Source organism: Acipenser ruthenus, chromosome 4, assembly GCF_902713425.1.
Source record: "Acipenser ruthenus chromosome 4, fAciRut3.2 maternal haplotype, whole genome shotgun sequence".
Classification (NCBI taxonomy): domain Eukaryota; kingdom Metazoa; phylum Chordata; class Actinopteri; order Acipenseriformes; family Acipenseridae; genus Acipenser; species Acipenser ruthenus.
The window spans coordinates 36,196,150-36,217,106 of record NC_081192.1 but is presented as its reverse complement, the minus strand read 5'-3'; the positions used below and the strand labels follow the sequence as shown (position 1 = coordinate 36,217,106).

At 37.1% G+C, this 20,957-nt stretch overlaps 2 protein-coding genes across 5 annotated transcripts in view; one reads left to right on the top strand and one right to left on the bottom strand.

Moving 5' to 3' along the window:
* Nucleotides 1-6,807: 6,807 nt before the first annotated feature.
* LOC117400340 (prostaglandin reductase 3-like) lies at nt 6,808-15,958 on the bottom strand. The gene is made up of 2 exons (XM_034000168.3): nt 15,355-15,958; nt 6,808-8,062 (listed from the first exon to the last, which is right to left on the bottom strand). The coding sequence occupies exons 1-2, from the start codon at nt 15,633-15,635 to the stop codon at nt 7,138-7,140; spliced, it is 1,206 nt and encodes a 401-aa protein (XP_033856059.2). The 5' UTR covers nt 15,636-15,958; the 3' UTR covers nt 6,808-7,137.
* LOC117400339 (teashirt homolog 1-like) overlaps nt 14,928-20,957 on the top strand; it is a 39,774-nt gene continuing 33,744 nt past the window's right edge. Inside the window, exons 1-2 of one of the 4 annotated variants that reach the window (XM_034000167.3) lie at nt 14,928-15,066; nt 17,128-17,694. In XM_034000167.3, the coding sequence (XP_033856058.3) occupies nt 17,655-17,694 (40 nt within the window). In that variant the 5' untranslated portion in view covers nt 14,928-15,066; nt 17,128-17,654. Of the gene's footprint in view, nt 15,067-15,985; nt 16,100-16,229; nt 16,673-16,700; nt 17,695-20,957 lie in introns of those variants that run through there. The other 3 variants (XM_059022320.1, XM_059022321.1, XM_034000166.3) reach the window with 3 other exon arrangements.

The window sequence follows — 20,957 nt, the reverse complement described above, 5'->3', positions numbered from 1 at the left end:
CTGGGGCAGGCGCAGTGGGAGCCTGCTGCCTGCTTAAGTGCTCGAGTATTTGGGCCATTTGGCCCTTTAACTCAGCAATGTCCCTCGCCTGATCTGCATTCCTCGCTCTCTTTCTACCCCTTGAGGGGGATCTAGTGCAGTTGCGGGATGAACGGGTTGGAGCCTGCACACAAGGTATACTGTGCGCTGGGTTCAAGGGCTGGCGGAGGGGGGAGACTTGAGATCCTGAGGCCAAAGACAGCTCTCCCAGGCTAGTCGCAAGGGTCTCGCCTGTGAATTGCGCCATTCTGTAGTGCAAGGTTTTCTCCTTGGATCTGGCGCAAATAGTACAGAATGTCCTGTCTGCCAAGGCAGCAGAGGTGTGTTCTATGGTCAGGCACTTGACACACAGAATGTGTTTGTCCTGCGGGGGCAGATTCCGCCTGCAGGACGTGCATGGGTGAAAGTTAGACATTTGGCCAATGAACATTGAGGCGTCAAAGCTTTGGAGCGTCGACGGAGCCAAAGCACTGAAGCCCTCAAGGGGATCGAGTGCGCTGGTGCAATATGTGATTGGTGACCAAGGGTGTCGAGGCACAGAGGCGTCGAAGCACTTGGGCACTGAGGGTATCAAAGCACCGAGGCTCCTTGGTACTGGGGTTGAGGGTGCTGAAAAACACTGAGGACACCGCTGTAGGAAGCTGTGGTGAGTTGCAGGCGTCAAGTGCCGAGGCGACGAGTCCTCGAGGCACCGAGGGTGTCGAAGCACAAAGGTACCGAGGCTATGGAGCACCAGGGACCTGAGGGTCTCGAGGGTACTGGAGCACAAGGCTTAACCCTTTGCGGTCCATTGTCGGACTGGGTCCGACATTGCAATTATTCCTCACAGGTCCTTTGTCGGACTGGGTCCGACATCATTATAGCAACGCAATAAACGGGTGTTTAGTCGTTTTTTCTCCGGAAAAAGCCAAGAAAACCATTCAATTGCCGAGTGGGAGCGACAGGAGCCGAGACAAGTCGGGAAAAAAAAAAAAAAAAAAAAAAAAAATGGCGTATCTCATGAATAGTCATACATGGTATCAGGTATCAGATAACGGGGCGTTCATAGTAAACAAGCTGGCTGAGTGCGTCAGCGCACAGAGACTATCATGGACATTTGCAGAGCTTTTTTCAGATGTTATAGTAATAAAATAATGACTTGGATCGCATTATTGAGGAGTTTGGTGATAAAACGAGTGATCCGGAGATGATCGATCGGTATGTACGACTATTATTATTATTATTATTTATTTCTTACATAGGTGAACGCTATAGCAAACGAAAGGGTGGGGCGGGGCTGGAGATGCCTAGTGAGTGCTTTGTTGATATGCAGGGCCATTTAAACCCGTTTGACTGTGAAAAAAAATACTTTTAAACAGCGCGTATAAAATTAACTGCGCGTGTGAAAATTAATTAGACCTGGCGTGCCTGACGCGCAGTTAATAAATGGACTGCAAAGGGTTAAAGACCTTGAAGCGTCAAAGCACTGAGGCGTCTAGTTCTCGAGGCACTGAGGGTGTCGAGGCACCAAGGTACTGAGGCTATGGGGCGTTGGGGCACCAAGGGCACTGATGCGCAGAGCTTACAAGCCTTGAAGGCGTCAAAGTGTGCTTGTCTGCTCAACAATAGGGCCAGATATTTGGCCTAATGGAGGAAGCACAAGGTTGTTATTTTTAAAACTGCAAGGCAGTAGCACACGCAGACACTCGACAGTAAACTAGAGTGTGAGGATTATTTTATTTTTTTTACTGTAAGCAATAACCAAAAAACAGTAGTAATCGACAACCTGTAGGGGCACTAGGCTGCACAGAGCGAGTGGGCGTGCCAAGGTCGCCCAGAGCCCTCGAGTCAACAGCGGCGCGGAGTGGGGCAGGACTCGCTGGCGTTCTCCCTTCTCCCTTTTCTTTTTTTACAGCTGCAAAAAGCATAGGAAAAATATAGAAGACACACGCAGCAAGCTGCAAGGTTAGAAAACAGACTACGATCGCTACGCAGTTGCGTAGCGTTAGCTCAGTCTTCAGCTGCCGAGTTTCTGATTACGGGGAAGTGGTGAGTTGACCTCCAGCAATAAAATTGCAAGGGAACTACAGAAAAAAACTCGAGAGAAAGCTCTTAAAAGAGTCAGTCACACACCTGGAAGTGGTTAGTGTTATACTCACCCTACCTACCTGTTTGTGAAAGGCAAAAGAGACTGAAGTCTCCGTGCAGTGACTATTTATTACCTCGGGAAGCGGGACCGAGGACATTACTCCATGGAGGGGCCTATTGGCAGCTTTGATATAAAATGTTCAGCAAATACCTGACAAGCTGGCATATCCCAAAAGTGTTGTTGGCGGTCACCTTCGAATTGAAAGGGAACCAAAATACCTCTCCATCGACAGAGATTTGGAGCTGTGAAGTGGCAGGCTGTACTTTGAAGTTCTTCTATACATACATAAGGAAAGCCTTTCTTCAGCTGTGTAGAAAAAAAAATCAACGCTGTGCAGCAAACGTATTTAAAGAAAAAGTGTACTGATCTGTGTTTGCTTTTATTTCTACACAGCTGAAAATGGGCTTTTGGATGAAATGTATATAGCCAGCTAAGCACATTCGCTACCAAGACATTTTTATTAGTCTTTAGGGCATGCCTGATAATAAGCTGCGTTTAGCCTCATTGTTTAAACGTGTGGGCATAATACCATGGAGGTGGCTGCTGCAAAGCTTTGTTATTGCTGTGGTGAACTGTAGCTAAGACGAACTGAGGAAAGTGCTTTTTGTTTCTGTGATTTGGGGATCTGGTGGGTTTCTTTTAGATTTTATCTAGTGAGAAGGGAGGCGCTTGTCACTATTTTTGTTACTTGAGTTTGGTCCATTTTATTTATTTGAATCATGTGTGTGTTATTTAACTTGTTTATTGTACACATTTAATTTTGTTTGTATTATTATTATTATTATTATTATTATTATTATTATTCACGTAATAATTCCTGCATGGCATTGCCGCCAGTTTAAAGCAGTGCAATCTACCCAATAATGCTATTATCATACTGAATAAACTTTTGGTATATGATTGTATTTAATAAATAAACCGTGTTTGTTTCTACAATTTGACCTGCCTCTGTTATTTTTATTTTTTACCCACATAACTTCAGTCACACGTCATTAAATAAATAATTTGGTTTTGTAATTGTTTAAACCTTTTGTATATATCCCAAAAAAATGTATACTGTTTGTGGTGGGGTTGGGGTAGTTATAAAATACAGAGCCAAGTTCATATTGTCATCAGAATGTTTTACATGAGAAATCCGTTCAATAAAGTGTACAGTTCCACAACAACCTAGTAGCATGAGTGCCGCAGTAGGTCCTAAAACACGATCTGTGATGAAAATTGCTACTTGCGGCTGCTCTCTGGCAGTCGCAGGTTTCTGGTGAAAATCTGCGATGTCGCAGCCCTGCAAAAGTTTTATGAAACCCTATTTTTTATTTGAGAGGTGTTTGCGATTGGGCCCCAGGATATTGAAGTAAAAGCACAGGGCCATGATTGCTTGGTTAAACATGATAGATGCATATTATATAAGAAAGAGTGAACTTGTTGAATTACAATGTATCACTAAATGTTTTTTTTATAAGGGTCAAAAATCCTTGTCAGACATATATGTGGCAGCAAACTCCAGCCTATTGAAGGATTTCTAGGCTGCACTGAAACTTGACAGAAACAATGAAAGGGGGTTAAAGCACAGCACAAGTACACATCCTGTGGTAAACACAAATGTTACTGAAATAAAAGACAGAAACAGGAAGCCAAAACTATAGGTCCCTCAGGCAGTCATCTGTCTTAAATAATATAATTTGTCAGGCTTCCAGCATCTTCTGGTTATAAACACACACAATAAAAAAAAACTCCTGTACTGTAAAAATAATATTACACACTTGTTAGAGGGAATGTTTTGAGATACTTTCTGTAGGACTCGTTTTATTTAATAAGAAGCAGCCACAGACTTATGCTGATGCCTGACTGATGAGATGTAGGCATACCAGTCATCATTTTCAGCTGACTATTGTTCTAGAAATGAAAAGGAGAAAGTAAAGTAAGAAGGAAAAGGATTTCAAAGGCTTCATTAATTTGACAAGATTTAGTTAAGGCACAGATTTGCAAAATCAGTACGCTGAATGATGAAAAGGGAGCTAGTTCTTGGACAAGGTCACATATGTAACAAATCATTATTTAGGCATTTAATGTATGGACTCTGAGGAGTAATAAAATGTTCACAGCTAGAATAAATAGGCAACATTATCCAAATAAAAACACATGTGGCTTTTAATTGTTTTAAATACAGCATGGCACGAGGACCAGTGACTTAATTGCTTAATTTAATTTTTTTCAATTTTGGTTCCATATTTATAAAATTAAATAATATAATGTGTGATTTGGTTATCTAAATAACTTATTAATTTTCTTTTAACAATGTAAGTTTTTTATGTTTAGTGTATTGCTTAATAAAATGAAGAAAAAGGGCATTGTAAAGAACCGAGGGCTTTTTAGAACAAATTCCAATACATTGCCTCTTAATCTGGCCATTGTAACTACATGGTCTGTATAAAATATTGTATTACAGCCTTATGGTGAGGATGAAGTGTACTTGGAGCCATGTTGTAAAAAGTGAAAAAATCATCCCTGATTTTATACTCAAGTAATCGTTTACTAAAATAAATAACCACTCTTACCCAAGTTGGCAACCTTCCTAATTACAGCATGAGATATGTTTGAACTAGTAATGAAGCATTCTGCAAATCTTTACATTTTCATATTTAGGGTAAGAACCTTTAGTCAACTTTTATCCAGTTAGATCACTTAGCACTTGGCATTGTGCATGCTTAAAAGGTTATTGTGTCAAGTCAAAGAGTTAACCACCCACTTAAAATAGCATTTCACCAGGCAGCTACCAAGTCTGTGTTAGAATAGAATTCAATTGTTGGCCAAGGGATTCCAGCAGTGGTTCACCTTTAGTGTTGGGGCCCAATGACAGCCAGGGTAGCGAGGGCAGGCAGCTGGGAAGTCATACACAGACAAGTACACACAACTCGCCGATCTCCCCTGCCCCTCCCCCTCCCCAAAAAACTCCCTATAAACTTTTGTTTCAGAAGTGGACCGGATCTGGTGTGTGTAGCCTACATAATTCTTTGTTTGATTTGTATCTTATTGTTTCAGTCACTCCAGTGCTGGGTAATAATTAAATTTGTTCTGTCAATTGTCTACCTTGAAGACATGGTGAACACCTCCTTGAATGGTCTTTCAGGTGTATTTAATTCCATAGGAATCGCGCTTCCTTCACAAGTTACAACAGAGTGGCCTTGTCTGGTTGTGAACTTGTATTTCCACTTTTGATACCCCTAATTCATGGAATGGTTATATTACATTATAACCATTCCATGGAATTGTCTACCGGTAAATAGTTATCAATGAAGTGTGGAAAAAGTGTGCTCCCTCATTTACTTAGGATAAGCAGGACTGAAAAAGAAAATTCCTAATTCCAAGGTACTAGCCTAAAAGGTCTTGGAAGCAATTAAATTCAAGAAAGGGTGAAAAAAAGGTAGTTGGATTTAGGTTTATAAAGTACAGCAATGTTGTTTGTTGAATTTTAAAAGTATTGTGCTCCAAATATTTATGTAGGTAGCTAGACCAGGACTTAAGAGTCACTATTAAATTATGTTCCCTTAATACAATACTTCATATATTTTTTTAATTTCTGAGAATTAGGAACTGCCCATCTCTACACATGTTTCCTACCAACATTTTATCACTACAGTAAAAACACCATTTGGCTTTGCTTTGTGAGCTTGACAGGATCATTTTCTAACCTCCAACTGTGCAAATAGTAGCAGGATCACCCTTGTTTGACTCACAGAGCGACCTAATCAGATTTCAATGAGAGAGAAAGCATGTATCCCTTCATCTAAAACTACCTTGGGGGAATACAAACAACTTGGTTTGTCAATGGGGCATGCTTTATGAAAAAGTAGAGTGAATAGAAGGATCCTCTACAGAGACACGATATGAACTGTGATAAAGAAAAGTTTAGAGGTCATATTGCAAAGTGAGAATTAAAAGGTGGTTAATATTTCAAGATTTTTATTTCAATATTTTAAACCGCATTTTCTCCCCAATTTAGAATGTCCAGTTATGTTCCCTAAATCGCAACAAACCCCTCAACAGCTCAGGAAAACTGAAGGTCAGTGGGTGTCCTCTGCTCCCACGATGAAGCTAATTACCTCTTTATGCCCAGGAGCCCAACAGTGGATGTCAATGAGCTACCTGCCCCTGGATAACATAGGCTAGCTCTGCAGGTGTCCGATTTGAGCCCACCAGGCCTGACAAGTAGGGGCTACTGTAGCGCAGAGAGGAGAAACAAATCACTGACAATTTTGTCTCCCTATACCATGGGATCACCAGTGCCAATGCGACGTTACCTTTGGAATCCCCAGCGGAGACTGATGACTTTGCACAGCCAGGACGCAAGCCTGCGCTCCCCTGACTGTATGACTCCTTCAGCAAACCACGCCAATGTGCTTTTACCAGATGAGCCACTCGGAAACCCGCCCAAGATACTAATCTCAACACTGTAAGTTATTTATTTAAAGCTTTGTAATATCATTTTTTTTTGGTTTAAATAACTCCAGTTTGTGGACAAGTAGTTCCCACATAAAGCAAAGCAAATATCAACATTAACGGCTGAACACTATTATACACCATACAGTACCAAATTTGTTAGTGTCAAATTTTCACTGAATATTGATGGACAAGACATTCACTAAATGTTTAACAAATCTTATATTTTAATAATATCCTTTAAAATAAAATGTATTTTCAGTTACAAATTAGTATTAATTTCAGATTCCATATACCAGCTTTTATACAATCTCACTTTTATCTTGCTATTGTACAGTACTGTAATACAGAACAAGGATACATGGATTTAGATTTTTACACCTCATAATAATTGATTTTTTTCTAATCTTTAAGGTCAAACACATTCTCCAGTAAATTTACCACTCATGCATGAATTAGGCACTTTCAGAATCACTTTGAAGTGATTTTTTTTCTCTCCTGTTATATTTCCAATTTCGACTGCTATTGTAAGCTTACAATTTACTGCTGACGGGGTGAGGTATTTCAACTACAATCTTCCCAATGTTTTTACCCAAGTACAAGTAATCTACAGCACGGAACACAGATTCTAAACCAAAAAATTTGTCCTCTGGAGTCATCTCACCCAGATCCACCTCACATACTAGTTCACCTTTCTCACACATCTCCAGCATGTGCTTCATCGCTGCTTTGTATTCAGAGAGGTAGTGAGGCAGAAAGAACCCAAGGACGCTGGCAGACTTCTGGAGCAACTTTGCAGGCAAAGTCCCAGTCCTTACAGGCTTGACTCCAGTGGCCGTCTGGTAGCCTGAAATGAACCCAATAACAATTAGCCGGCCTTTGGTGGCCATGCGGTTGACGGCGAGGTCAAACATTTCCCCACCGATGGACTCGTAGACCACATCCAAGCCTTTTGGGTATTCCTTCCTGAGGACTTCCCGGATGTCTTCAGTTTTGTAGTTAATGGGGCGGTCGCAGCCGATAGATTTCAGGAAGCCAGCCTTTTCATCAGAGGAGCAGGTTCCAATTACATGACACTTGGCTCTCTTGGCAAACTGCACAGCAAACTGCCCTGTGCCTCCAGCTGCAGCTGTCACGAAAACCTTCTCTCCTTCAGATAGCGCTCCAAGCTTTTTCAGGCTGATATAAGCTGTGGCTCCGCTCAACATCAAGGTGAGGAATTCAGGTTTTGCCGAGGGCACAGGTACCGTCTTTTTGGCTGGCACAACTGTGTATTCAGCAAAAGCACCATCTCCCATGTAGGCCACGACTTCACCCACTGTGTGGTTGGCGCTGGCACTGAGTCCCAGTGCCACTACCTCACCAATTCCTTCAAAACCAGCATCAAATGGAGGCTTAACTGAAGGGTCGTAACGGCCAGCTGAATAATTGATGTCCGACGCATTGATGCCAACAAATCTAAAATAAAACAAAAGAAAAAAAAAATGAAAAAGAAATTGTGAGATGCATTTGTACTGGCAGGCCACACTTACAGTATAATAACACAAATGTAAAAAGAAACTGAAGCAAAAACAGTAGTGTGTAAACTTGACATGCATATCAATGAACATTTTTGTGATAGTGTTCTTATTCTACATAAGAAAAATAAGCCATTTAGAGCAGTGATATATATATATAAGTATTATTATTATTTTTTTTTTAAATACTATATGTACTGCAAATAATCACTATCAAATTGAGTGCTTGAGATCCTGAAGTCTGCAGTTCAGAATTTCTGTCTCCACCATTTCATTAAATTTTACTCCCTTGGAAAATCCTAGCTGTAATTCTGACACATGGCACTGCAACACCAAAAATGTATTGTTTAACAAGATTTGCTAACTAATCAAAATTAATTACTTTTTAATCTTTTGTGATGGATTTCAAATGATTTTTTGAAAAGATTTTTAATCTCAGTTGTGTTATGCTAGATTTTATTAACAATAATTTTATATTCTTTAAGCAATGACATACAGCAGCATATAGTGGACAACTGCTACTGGTATTTTACTTGTAATTAAAATATGCCAATTAGACTGGAGAAAGGGGTGCTTGATCAGTTAAATATTCAAACCGCTTGCCATTCACATTTTTATATTACATGAGATATATAAACAATGAAGCACACATAATTTAGGATGTTTTAAAACCTTTATTCAGGTGGAGCATTGAGTGCTTTCTGTCAGATTCAAAACAGATCAGCTAGTTAGGTTTAACAGTGTATTTGTTTTCAAGTGCTTGCTGTAGTACTACAGTACAGTACTCCAATGTCACTGTATACCGTTTAATTTGGTGTACAGAGCCTTGTAGGTTGACAGCCTGTTGAACTTGAATTTAGAAGCCAAGTGGATTTCACTGGCTGTTGCTGATTCACTGTTGTCTTCACAGTGAATTACCTACATTACTTATTTTCCAATTAATGTACCTTTCTGCAGTCACAAAAATTGTAAACCTGCCTTAATTTTACATATCCAAGAGAAACCGGGTGCAAAAGTTTCAGACCACCTATGAATTTCAATATAAAACAAATTTTCAAAATGAAAGTAAAAGTAAGTAAAGCTGTAAAGTTAGGCAGGCTGCAAAAACATGTAATATTTCATGTGCTGTCTGCAGGAAAATGATGCAAAATGATTCTGTAGAAAACTAGGAAAGCAGTGGACGACAAGGTACTTTTATAGGACTGATGTTAAGTATCTGCCAGTTATTATTCTTATAAATTGAAGGCTGTCAACCAGACAATAAAAAAATGGCCTGAGAAAGTACACTGGCGAGACAGTGAATGAAATCCTTGTAAGAACAGTGCTACCTAAGCAAATACTGAGGACTAGTGGCAACTAAAACACTTTGACAATATATTTTTGTTTTGTTTACATTCTTAAAAGTGAATGTTGACAGGTATGAAAGTTTACTGTTGTGCTTATCTTTGTTTTGTGCATGTTTCACCATTTAAAGTTATGTCTCTTGCTTTTTGAACACTAAAATTCCCTGCCATCTACACACCTGTTTTATTTACTACACTTTGCAGTAAAACTGCAGTTTTTTTTCCTCTGATGTAATTACCTTGTGCACCAAAAAAGGTGCCCTGAAGAAACTGTTTTTCTCAGAACAGATTACATTCTGTCCAGAGCAGAGTGATGTGTGGATCTCTGCAAAAACGCATTCCCTTAGTCAAGAAATACAAGCACTAATATATCACCGTTAAAGAACCATTTGTTTCAAGTTTTATTTGAAATATCACTTTGATATAGTCATTTTTTCCATATATTGTTCCATTTTAAGGTAATGATTATGGAGATTATTAGCCAGACCTCCAAGTGCAGTAGATTTTATTTTTATTTTATTAGAGTGGGTTTTTGTGTGAATATCTTCTTTTAAAATAAATTACTATTTGTGGTTTACAAAATCATATGCACACACAAATCATATAGACTACAGAATTAAGTAATTGTATATTATAGTTTAAGACGTTTCACATTGTTTTAGTTTTGTTTTTGTCCTGCTTTCACCCACTTCCACCTGTAAATTAACAGGTTCAGCTCTCAATTAAATAAGTTACTTGTGGCCACTTTGTAATGATTTGTGCAACATGAAGCCAGTTATCGTGTAGAGTGTGACAGGCAGAGATGGATGGACGGCCAGACACTATATGGCAAAATTGTGAAAGAGAAAGGCTGACGTGACATTGCCAGCACTGGCAGGTTTCAGTCAAAAAACAAAGAGTTACCGCTAGCAGTTCAAAATGCCCTTCTTGTTGTGAAGATCTGCTTTTTTAGGCATAACTTTTCTCACTATAACATAGGCAAATATACAAAAATTGCAATATTGTATCATGGTAACTTACTGCAGAAGCATATGTACAATAGTACCTTTTTTTCTTGATACTGTACCAGTATTTCCCCCCTGGGGCCATGCAACTGAAAAAGCTTCATGAAAACATTTGTAATTCTGGATGGTAATTGCAGTCGTGTTCCAAGTGCAAGATTGGTATTACTTTTAAACAACAGGACATTAAATTAAAACGATGTGCATTTTTAACACAAATAAAATCTATGCTTCTTTTTTCTGGCAACGTTGAAATGACCTTGTAATTTTTTATTTTTTTTTAAACTCTACGGTGGGGGTAATACGTCAGAGGTAATTCGTGTTGGCCCTCCCCAGTCCTCCCAAGGTTCTGAAGCTGAATGGATTTACTTTTCAAGTGCAGGGTGACGTATCCAAAAAGCAGTGCAATGCATTGGAGTACGGGAAAACTTGCACTCAGTGATGGTAAACTGTTTCTTGTTAAAACAGTCTTCTACATCTAGTTTTCCATGTTTTTTGATATCCTGCTGATATCCACTTTGTGTAATTCTGTCTAACTTTACGTATTCTCTTCTTTTTCTAGCATCCTGAATTACTTTTACCTTAATTTTGAAAGAAATGCATAGGTATAGCCTCATGATTGGCTCCATTGCTAAAAAATGACACCCCATTATTCTCAACAGGCACACCTGTTTACTAGTAAACCACTTTCCTTTCAGATTATTTAAATGTAAAAAGTAGCAAATTACCCAAGCATTACAGTATACAGTGACCAAAACATACAGACACACTAGTAACGCTATTGTTCCCTTAAACTGTTTGCATTCCGCTTGATTGCCAACAAGTGGCTGGTAAATAGTTTGAGAACAGGTGAACCTCACATGTAGAAGCTGTAGGTTTATCAATTTACATTTGAAAAATAGAGTCTGTTTTTTTTAGATTTAGAAACTGAGTTAATTATCAGGCAATTTAGCTACAAGTGAGCCAATACTCTGCTATATTCAGTACAGAGTGCTGTACTGTTCTTTATTTTTACCAGTAAAAAGATCCCACATAATCCCCCGGTTTAAAGACTAAGTGTTGCTACATCTGTTTAAATAACATACCTGTAATTTTTATTTTCATTGTTAACAAACTGACATTTTTTACACTTATAAAACTTTAAAGTCTGTTTCAAAGCTCTTTTCAAAATGGCCGCTCTAGTGCACTGGGTTTTGAGATCTGTCCTAAATCACTGCAGGAAGAGCGATTAAAAAAAAAAAACACACATAACAAGTGCTCTGGCTTTTCTGTTTCCGTACCACATCATGGATCACTTTAAACAGTTGTAGTAACACGTGAGGACGTGCACTTTGGTGTATTGATCTGCTGAGTATATTGCTTTCAGGTTTCTTTAATGGGGCAACACTCTCCTGGATCAAATAGAACTAGCACTTTTTTTTTTTTGCAGCTTTTAGGAAATGTTGTCTGAATAGACTGGTTGCACTACAATATTTAGCAAAATACAAAATACATTTTAAAGTACATTATTTTTTTTAATTTTTCTTTAAAACAGTCTGGCTTTGGAAATACCCCTTTCACAAGGTAAATTATTTTCAGACAATTTACTCAAAATGTGTGTATGGGGGTTGGGGGGGGGGGGTTGGGTAGGCTGGTATATTGTAGACTAAAATAAAATAAGTGTAGTCGGAGATCCAAACTACACTCTCACATTCACTGGCCTGACTGTAGGGGAGTATACCTCTTACATTGTTAAACACATTAAGCAACACTAATCTGTGGCAATATCAAAATCCTGAAGCAGGCACAGGAAGTCTGGCTTTAGAAGGATGCAAGTAAACAACAAAAAAGACATCACAGTTGTGCTCGGTAAACGTTTTTACAATAGACTTGTGATTTATATGTTGGTGAATGCTGCGTATTTAATGGTATTTTATTACAGTCTGAGTAATGTAAGCCCATAAAAACAAGTGCTTAAATGCCTAGATGATCACCTTCCTACAAGACCTGGCAAGGTTTTGTTAGATCTGCATTTAAAAGGTCTTTGATATTCTCTACATCTCCCATATGCATTTCTACTTCTGGTCTTGGAATCTCTGGATAGGTCACAATCTTGTCTGCATTAAGATAGTGGGGGGGGGGGGGGGGGGGGAGCTAATATAATGGATGTACAGCAAAGGAGATCCAGTTACAATTAATAATTGTATTGCTCCAGCAAATATCTCTACATAATGTTAAAAATAAAATATGTATATATATATATTCCATTAGCCAAGATAACGGTTTTTAATTTTTCAGACTTCAGATAAAGCGGACTTAAAACAGTTGACTCCATGTAATAAGTGAACTGTTTCAACAATGAAAATTAAAAAGTACAGTTAGAACTCTCCAACTGACTATATAATCTTAAATGCAGTCGTTCTTTACATTTTGCTATGGACAAAAACGTAATATCCTACTCAAAGGAAGGGATCGTTTTTGAACTTCTGCCGACAATGTAAAAATGAGTGCAAATAGCTGGTATTATTAGCCAAAACAAACCCGCCCTGATCACAATGTTTTGGAACAAAAGTACAAAATAGTAAACACTAGATATTTCCATTGGTGCAAAAAAAAAAAAAAAAAGGACACACACGAACTATTGGAATATGTTTAGAATATAAATAATACGAAGCCATATTTTAATATGGAGCATCATCACTGGTAATGTGAAATAAACCATGTAATTGCATATTAGGGAGTGAAAAGCATAAAGTGAATTAATCCATTTTTTTAATGAAAAAAATAAATCTAACCGAAAGGCAAAACCCAAACTTAAATAAACTTGGTCTTGCATCAGCTCTGAATTGCACAACAAGTTTTTGAGGGAGCACATCTCAACCGGTAATGTTAATATCGGGTCAGTTTGCAAAAATCGTTGATGTGATGTCGGCTTTATTTCATCTTTTACCCCAAAGTCCAAATTTTGGAAAGTTCGCTAAAACCACACAAACATATAGAAATAACAGTTTACTCGACAATTTTATGACATTTATTATAGTTTTTAAAAGAACAACCTAAAGCGTTTATACTGGGATAAATCAATAAAAATGTGTCTATAGAGTGAAAAGAAAAATAAACAAACAGACACTGTCATTTAACAAAGCTTCGATGTCCGCCTATTCCTTACCGGCTTCAATAGCATCTGCAACAACCTGCAAGGTTAAGTATATCATTAGGAAGTATTGGTATTGTATATTCAGTTTAACTGTCAAAATGTGCTACAGAGTTTACATCAAATTTTGTATGCCTTGTGTTTGGTTTCCTTTTAAAAATGTTAATAAAGTCCTGCAAATTAAATAATCGACTTTTTTTTCTAAATATATCTATTTAAATATGTTGGTATATGTGCAAAAAATAAATAAATAAATAAAAAATGCGTCACTAAATTCCAGTGGAAAATATATATTTAAAACAATTAGCAATCTGTTACTTAAAACATTTAACAATTTCTGTATCTCACACATTACTTGTTTAAATTGTCTAACAATGTAAACTAGTCCAACTTTAAATTAAACTATTAGGCTGTGTACGGCCTATTACAATTGCATAGAGTTAAAGAACTACATTTGTCCCTTCCTTCGCATTTGGGTTAATATGGCTAGGATATGTCATTTTTGTTTAACTATGCCCTTACAGCTCCAGTAATGTTATATAAAGACAGAAATACACAGGCGTTAACATTTTTCTGAGACTAAACCCGTTAGGCATAAGCGTGTTGATACTTTAAAAGTAAAAAGAAACGTCATCTATTCCTAAATCCCAATAACCGTAAACAAATGGGTGTGTGTATTATAATACACATTCCATAACCAACTACATATTTTCATTTTTGATAAGAATCGGTGTAGCGAAGTAGGATAGCCTACATACTTTTTAACCTATTAAAAACACATTTACGTGCGTTTGTTTTAGAATCATATATATATATATATATATATATATATATATATATATATATATATATATATATAGAGCACACATTATGGTAAACCAAAGATTATAGCAAACCAAAGATAAAACGCCAAATTATTAAATTATCCTCAAACTAATTCTCCAAATGGGTACCCTAGCTTTTTGTTAGTCATATTACAAAATTTAAACTAAGCAAGATGGTTATCAAAAAAGACTTGACTATTCTGTCACTAATGTGTAATAGTGTTTAGATGTTTTATTATTATTATTATTATTATTATTATTATTATTATTATTATTATTTATCTTCATACAATTATGAAACCAGGATTTCTGAAAAGGGTTGATGAAACCAGGGTGTTTTAGGCTATGTGTCTTGTTCTGCAGTCCAAATGCTAAACAGCAGTTTCTCAATCTCTGCGTCTATTTGTGCCAGTTTCGCTTCCAACCGAGCTTCTGATTGCAGGTTAGTGACGTAGTAAAACATCAAGAGAGACAGGCAGATAGAGAGAGATTCAGAGATGGAGGGATAGACAGATGTTGGGGCGGAACTTGAAAATATTTCCACGTTATTAGCTCCCTCCACCATTCATTCTGCATAAACGATCGGTTTGATTACAACTGGCAATAACTCAGGAATGTAGGCTGCAAGGGGGGGAAAAAAGGAGGTAAGATTTTATTTCCAAGCTCAATAGGTAGTTGTGGAAACATTTCAAATTCTCTCCACCCGTGTTCAGCTACAGAATCAAGGTACTGTAGTCTGTGGTGACTGCTGTATTGATACTATATTCATGCCATTCTTCAAAAGCAGAATATGGTACCGTAATAATAATAAATTATATATATATATATATATATATATATATATATATATATATATATATATATATATATATATATATATATATATATATATATACACACACACACACACACACACACACACACATACTCACCTATTTCTGATGAGTACATCTCCATCCCCCGGTGTCGGGACCGGAACAGTTTGCAAAGAGACCGCTTCTCTGAAATTTGGGCTCAGCTTTGTGACAACCAGCTTGCGCATGGAGCTAGGTATGGAGGAACCCTTAAAATCCATAAAATGAGTGGAGTACGACATGTCTACTATCGACCGGCGTGGGGCTGAAATTAAGCGAGATCGGAAAATTGCGTTTTTAATCCGGAGTTTTCCGTCGACTGCTAAAAACACTCTCCTAGTAACTAAGGCAATGGACATAATTTCAAAATACAACAACAAAACAAACAAAAAAAGACCGAAGTTCACGGACAGTTCTCCTGCAAATATTGCTTTTACTTCCCTATCGCTGCTTTCCAATTAGCGTTTACATTTCAAATGTATGTTTATAAATGCAGGTTGTCAGAACTATAGCATCTGCTATTTTAACCTGTTGTTAAAATTTAGGTTTTTTGCAATAGATGAATAGCCTAATGTACAGAGGCTTGATACTGTGACACTATGTTGCTTTAGCCTTCAGAGTCCCTCCCCTTCCCGTGCCTGTGTTCACTTCCTCGTAAGGTGTAACGAATCAATCTGGAGTTATTTACACCCTACCACGGGGTGGAAGAAGTGAAAACGGGATCAATATAAAACTGCAACAGCTGAACATTTTTTCAGCACCATGCGGTTATGAAATGCAAATATGGGAATAGGAACAGTCCCCATTAGTTTACATATGTTTGGTAAGCTAACATAGGCCTACAGGAACGAAACTGTCTCCTTGCATAGCTAACTAAAAAAAAAAAAAAGATACTGGGAAGACATTGCTAAGAAAACTACGTACGCACATTTATATTGAACTACATACGGTCCGAATGTATTGTTGTACAGCCAGTAGGCTGTATTGTTAATATGAGAACATTTTTAAAAATGGCAAACATAGCAGAAGTAAAGGGAATGTGTTAGGTTCTTATTTTTATTTGTGTACGGGCTCCCAAGCAAAGTGGTTGTTAACAAGTTTAACAAAAACGAAAAAACATGCTAGAAAATGCAACCACGAGTTAAACAACATACGCTTGGAAAAGATTCACTTAGCAGTAACCAAGTAAATAAATTGGGAGGGGCTATTGATCTACTTAAAACAAAATGGTACTGTAACAGAATTAATAAAGAATACATTATGATGGCAACGAGAACTAGACACGTCTTTGAGATTTCCAAGTAAGAATTCCACATCAGTGATCTATTAAGTCTTCCTTTGTCATGTCGCTCAGTTTTAAGGCAGAAAAAAACAAGACAATTAAAAAGATTGACAGGTAGGTTTTACTGTCAGGGTGACGTTCGTAGCAAGGGGAGGAGTAAGAGTGAAACAGGAAAAGCAACTCGATGTGTCTGTCTATCAGTTGAGGCTGTCTGAAACCCTCCTGGATTCTGAATGTGTGTTACATTTTTACTGAAGAGACAAGACTGTGGATCACTCCCAGGAGTTTAGTGGAAAAAAATAGTTCATGTCCATCTCTCTGGGAGAGTGGATGTCTGTTTCTCTCACTGTTTCGTCTTCCGCTGCAGTAGAGCAAAAGCTCGCACGTACTCTAAGAGGCGGCAGAAACAATTTCATAGTATCAGGCAAGTCGCTGTGATCTCAAATGGAAAGACATATAGAAAGTAGTCACACGGATTGTGAGACTGTTTGATCTGTCTTAGGGTGTCGGAGTGACTGACATTAACCTTCTAATGCCTGTTTATTTTTCTCTTGGTTTTTCGTTTCCAGTGCTTGAAAGAAAAGACAACTGATACGGAAATTAAATATAACGAGGAGTTTTACCGTGGGAGTTAAAGACGAAGGAAGATATACAAAGTAATAATTGTTCACTCTGATCTCTCCGATGAAGAAGGGGGAGTGACTGAAACTAACATCTCATCTCAGATTTTCTGCCATAGATTAAAGAAGTGCCGAGATGTATCTGTTATGAAAATCAACACGTTATGAGACTGTCAAATATATACTATTTCGAACACATTTTTGTTTGTATTTATGAATACTGTTATGCCTAAGACATTTTAAGAAACGAGAGATCGAGGATATCGGATTTTGTTGCAAGATCCTTTTTTTTTTTTTTGAATGAGCAGTCACATCTCTCTGTTGACTTTCTGTAGCGGTGACTAGCCGCCTCCGTAAAAAGCCGGTTGCAAATAACCCCCTGAGAAACATTGTGAAAAAAAGTTGCATTTTCTCCTTGAGCGCTCTTGATTTTTAATCCTGCATGAAAAGTCCTGCGGAAACTGTTGAGCAGCACTATGACGAGGAGAAAGCAGCAAGTACCGAGGCGGTCTGCAGGTAAGGCCATATACATGCTATCCATTACAACAGACTTTTCTGAGACACGCACACTAGTCTAAATTATGATTTAGAATTTAGATTGTAATGCCATTCTATCTATAATTTCCTTTCCAGGCATTTCCGTTTACACTTATTTACAATTTATTATTGTCTTAAAAATAATAATAATAATAATAACTAAATTACATTTGTGGTTTGATATCAACGTAACTACTAGTAATTATTATATATATATATATATATATATATATATATATATATATATATATATATATATATATACACACACACACACCGGCATTAAAAAAAAAAAAAAAAGCATTTTACATTTATAATTTTAGCTTCAGTCGCCTCAAGGTTTTTTTTTTTTTTTTGAGCTATAATTGTTTTTATATGGGAGAATTTTTTTTTTTTTGTAGAATCTCCTGTTCTTTTTCTGTAAAGAACTGGCAGCAGCTAGTTTTCCTTCTTTTCTGTTTTATTAGAGGATTGCCATCCTTGATTTGATGCCTGATTGATCGCCTGTCATCTGGCAGCCTTTGATCTATTCATTCCTGATACACATCAATAAATCACTCACTATGGAAACACACATGCCCCTGACAGCTTAGCCACTCTAAGGACAACTTTTTTTTTTTTTTTTTTTTAATTTTTTTTAAAATTTTTTTAATTCTTAAAGTTTTTTAAGCTGTAGCATCATTATCTGTTATTTCTCAGACATTATGAAAGGTGCAGATGCAAAAAAAACAACAGATTACTTATCATTTTATTTGACCTAGTCTCTCATTTTTGGTTATAAAAAAATTGCCATTTCTCAAATACTATTTTTGTCACTCTTAGAACACACTTGTTTAATCTGTCCAGTCATTTAAAAAGTGAGCAAATACTTAGGGGCATTTTCATTTAGAAAAGACATTTAAAAATAAATTCCTTCAGCCTACCAGTTTATCTACAAATAAAGTCTATTATCACAGAAGTTGTTGGTACATATCCATTTAGATTCTAAGTTACGAGAAATAATGTTATGGTATGGTGACCAGGACTAAGTGTTAAGGTTTTTGAACAATTGTAAATGACTGACCAGGATTTCTACCTCTGGACCTAATGAGGAGCTGCCTTTGATGTTAGGCATAACAACTGAAGTCTAACAAAAGACTGTAATGGAATTTTAAAGAGATTTTTGAAATGCAGGATATAAAAAAGACCTAATAAGGAGACACAGAAACTATACTTTGAACTTCAGATTTTTGTATTAATATTGTTAAGTAGGTAAAAATTAATTCTCATTTGCGTAAATATCTAACTCAAACATGCTTAGAACTTACGGTGAAGCTGAGGTAGGCCCGTAATGTTGGAAGAAATGCACTGCTACACCTTTAAACACGGCATTTTTTTTAATAAAAGGTTTAAAAGTTGACAGGAGCGTGATGGCGCATGGTAATCTGTCCTGGCAGCTATTGCATAAAAACAAGCCGTCAAGGCGACTTTTTTTTTCCCAATATTGATTTAATTGTCTCTTTTTTGACAGGCATATACATCATTGGCTTTAATGGTCAATCAGAAGTTGGCAGGCATAGTGTTTCCATTCTTTTCTCTACACGACATTTGGCATACTTAATCAAAATGGTGCAATGTGATGGCTGAGAGGACTTGATGACTACTGAGTCATCTGTTCTGTTAAAAAAAAAATTAAAATGGGAGTCAGCCTTGTGTTTCATTCAAAGTAGAAGAAGAAAGATAAACATGGGGGTTACAGGTATCACAACCTCCTGTTGACCTAAAAACCTAGAAACCACAATTCATTCTGAGGCAGTCAGCATTGTGTATTTACAAAAACAAACAGGAGAAATTGCCAAACAAGCCATTGTTTACAGTACATGGACACTACATGGCAAGAACCTACTCCACTGGGCTGCCTCATGAAGCAAATTTGGAAGCCGTATACATATTTAGTATTATTTCAGTCGTTTAAGGTCTTTTTCTTGTTGCAAAACTCTGGACTCCGGTGGGGTTTCAAATCAAAACGTTCGGGCAGGGTTCTGAGATACATACAGTGTGTACTGCAGTCTTTAATCAGTGTATATACAGTATATGAACCACAAACCTTTTTTGACTTTTGCTTTACCTGTGTTTACTTTTTGTTTGCATGTTGAGAAAACAGCGCCTATGTCTTTAAATTGCAGGCTATATTCACGGCTGATGATTTTATGTTTTCCCTTAGAGTATCATTGTGTCAAATAATTGATTGTTTGGTAGCCAGGAAGTTGTGGGAAGATGTGGGCTGATGGATGTAGAATAGCAATAGTTCACGCTGATGGGAAAGGAAGGGAAAATATCATCTACACTAATCCTGTTTCTTCCATCAAACCTCTTTGAGAAAACAGCTCTTCATAGTGAAGAGGCTTCTTAATTATTAGAGAAAAGGTAAGGTTGTTTAGCCAGCTTCATTAGCAAGCCCCTAATTATCTGTAAACCTGATGGATTTGTGACAGGCCTAACGATTAATGCCGACAAATTCAGTAAGGTGTCAAGTTCGCAGCTGCTTTTGATGTAATCAAGTTGATATTATACAGTCCCCATAGCCTGTAGTGCAGTATTAACTCAATTTGCTAGTGCAGGTGACAAATGGACTTTGCTACCTGACTAATCATGTCACAAATACAATGCTGCTTAATGACCTTAGTAATCCTTGCTTTTAACAGAGCAATAAAGCTGAGACTTGAGGAAAAAAAAAACAAAAACAAAAACGGCTGTTGTCAGTTTTGGTGAGGTCTAAATGCCAATTGTGTCTCGTTTATTATTGTCATACAACCAAGTGTTCAGGTGCTTTGTGTTTATGGGTGGATCTTAAAAATGTTGAGTATTGACAATAGTTTTAAACATATAGTCAATCAACAGACAGAAATGGTAGAAGCGTTATTTACAATACTAGATGTAACGAGAGCATGTGTTACCTTTATTTGTAATTTTATATATATATATATATATATATATATATATATATATATATATATATATATATATCACAGTTGTTATTTTTCTCATAAAATCTAAAATATGCAGCCCAGTGCTGACCTAAACTACTTTTTCTTATACTGACTTTCAGAACTTAAATGTTGTTGATTCTATGAACATCTTTGACTGCACTTTACTGTATTCAAATAACAAAACAACAATATCTTACAAATAGGAGGCAAGTGCAATAAAAAACATTGTAGAAACGATTTAAGATCGTGTAAACAAATATCTCAGAGGTGCAG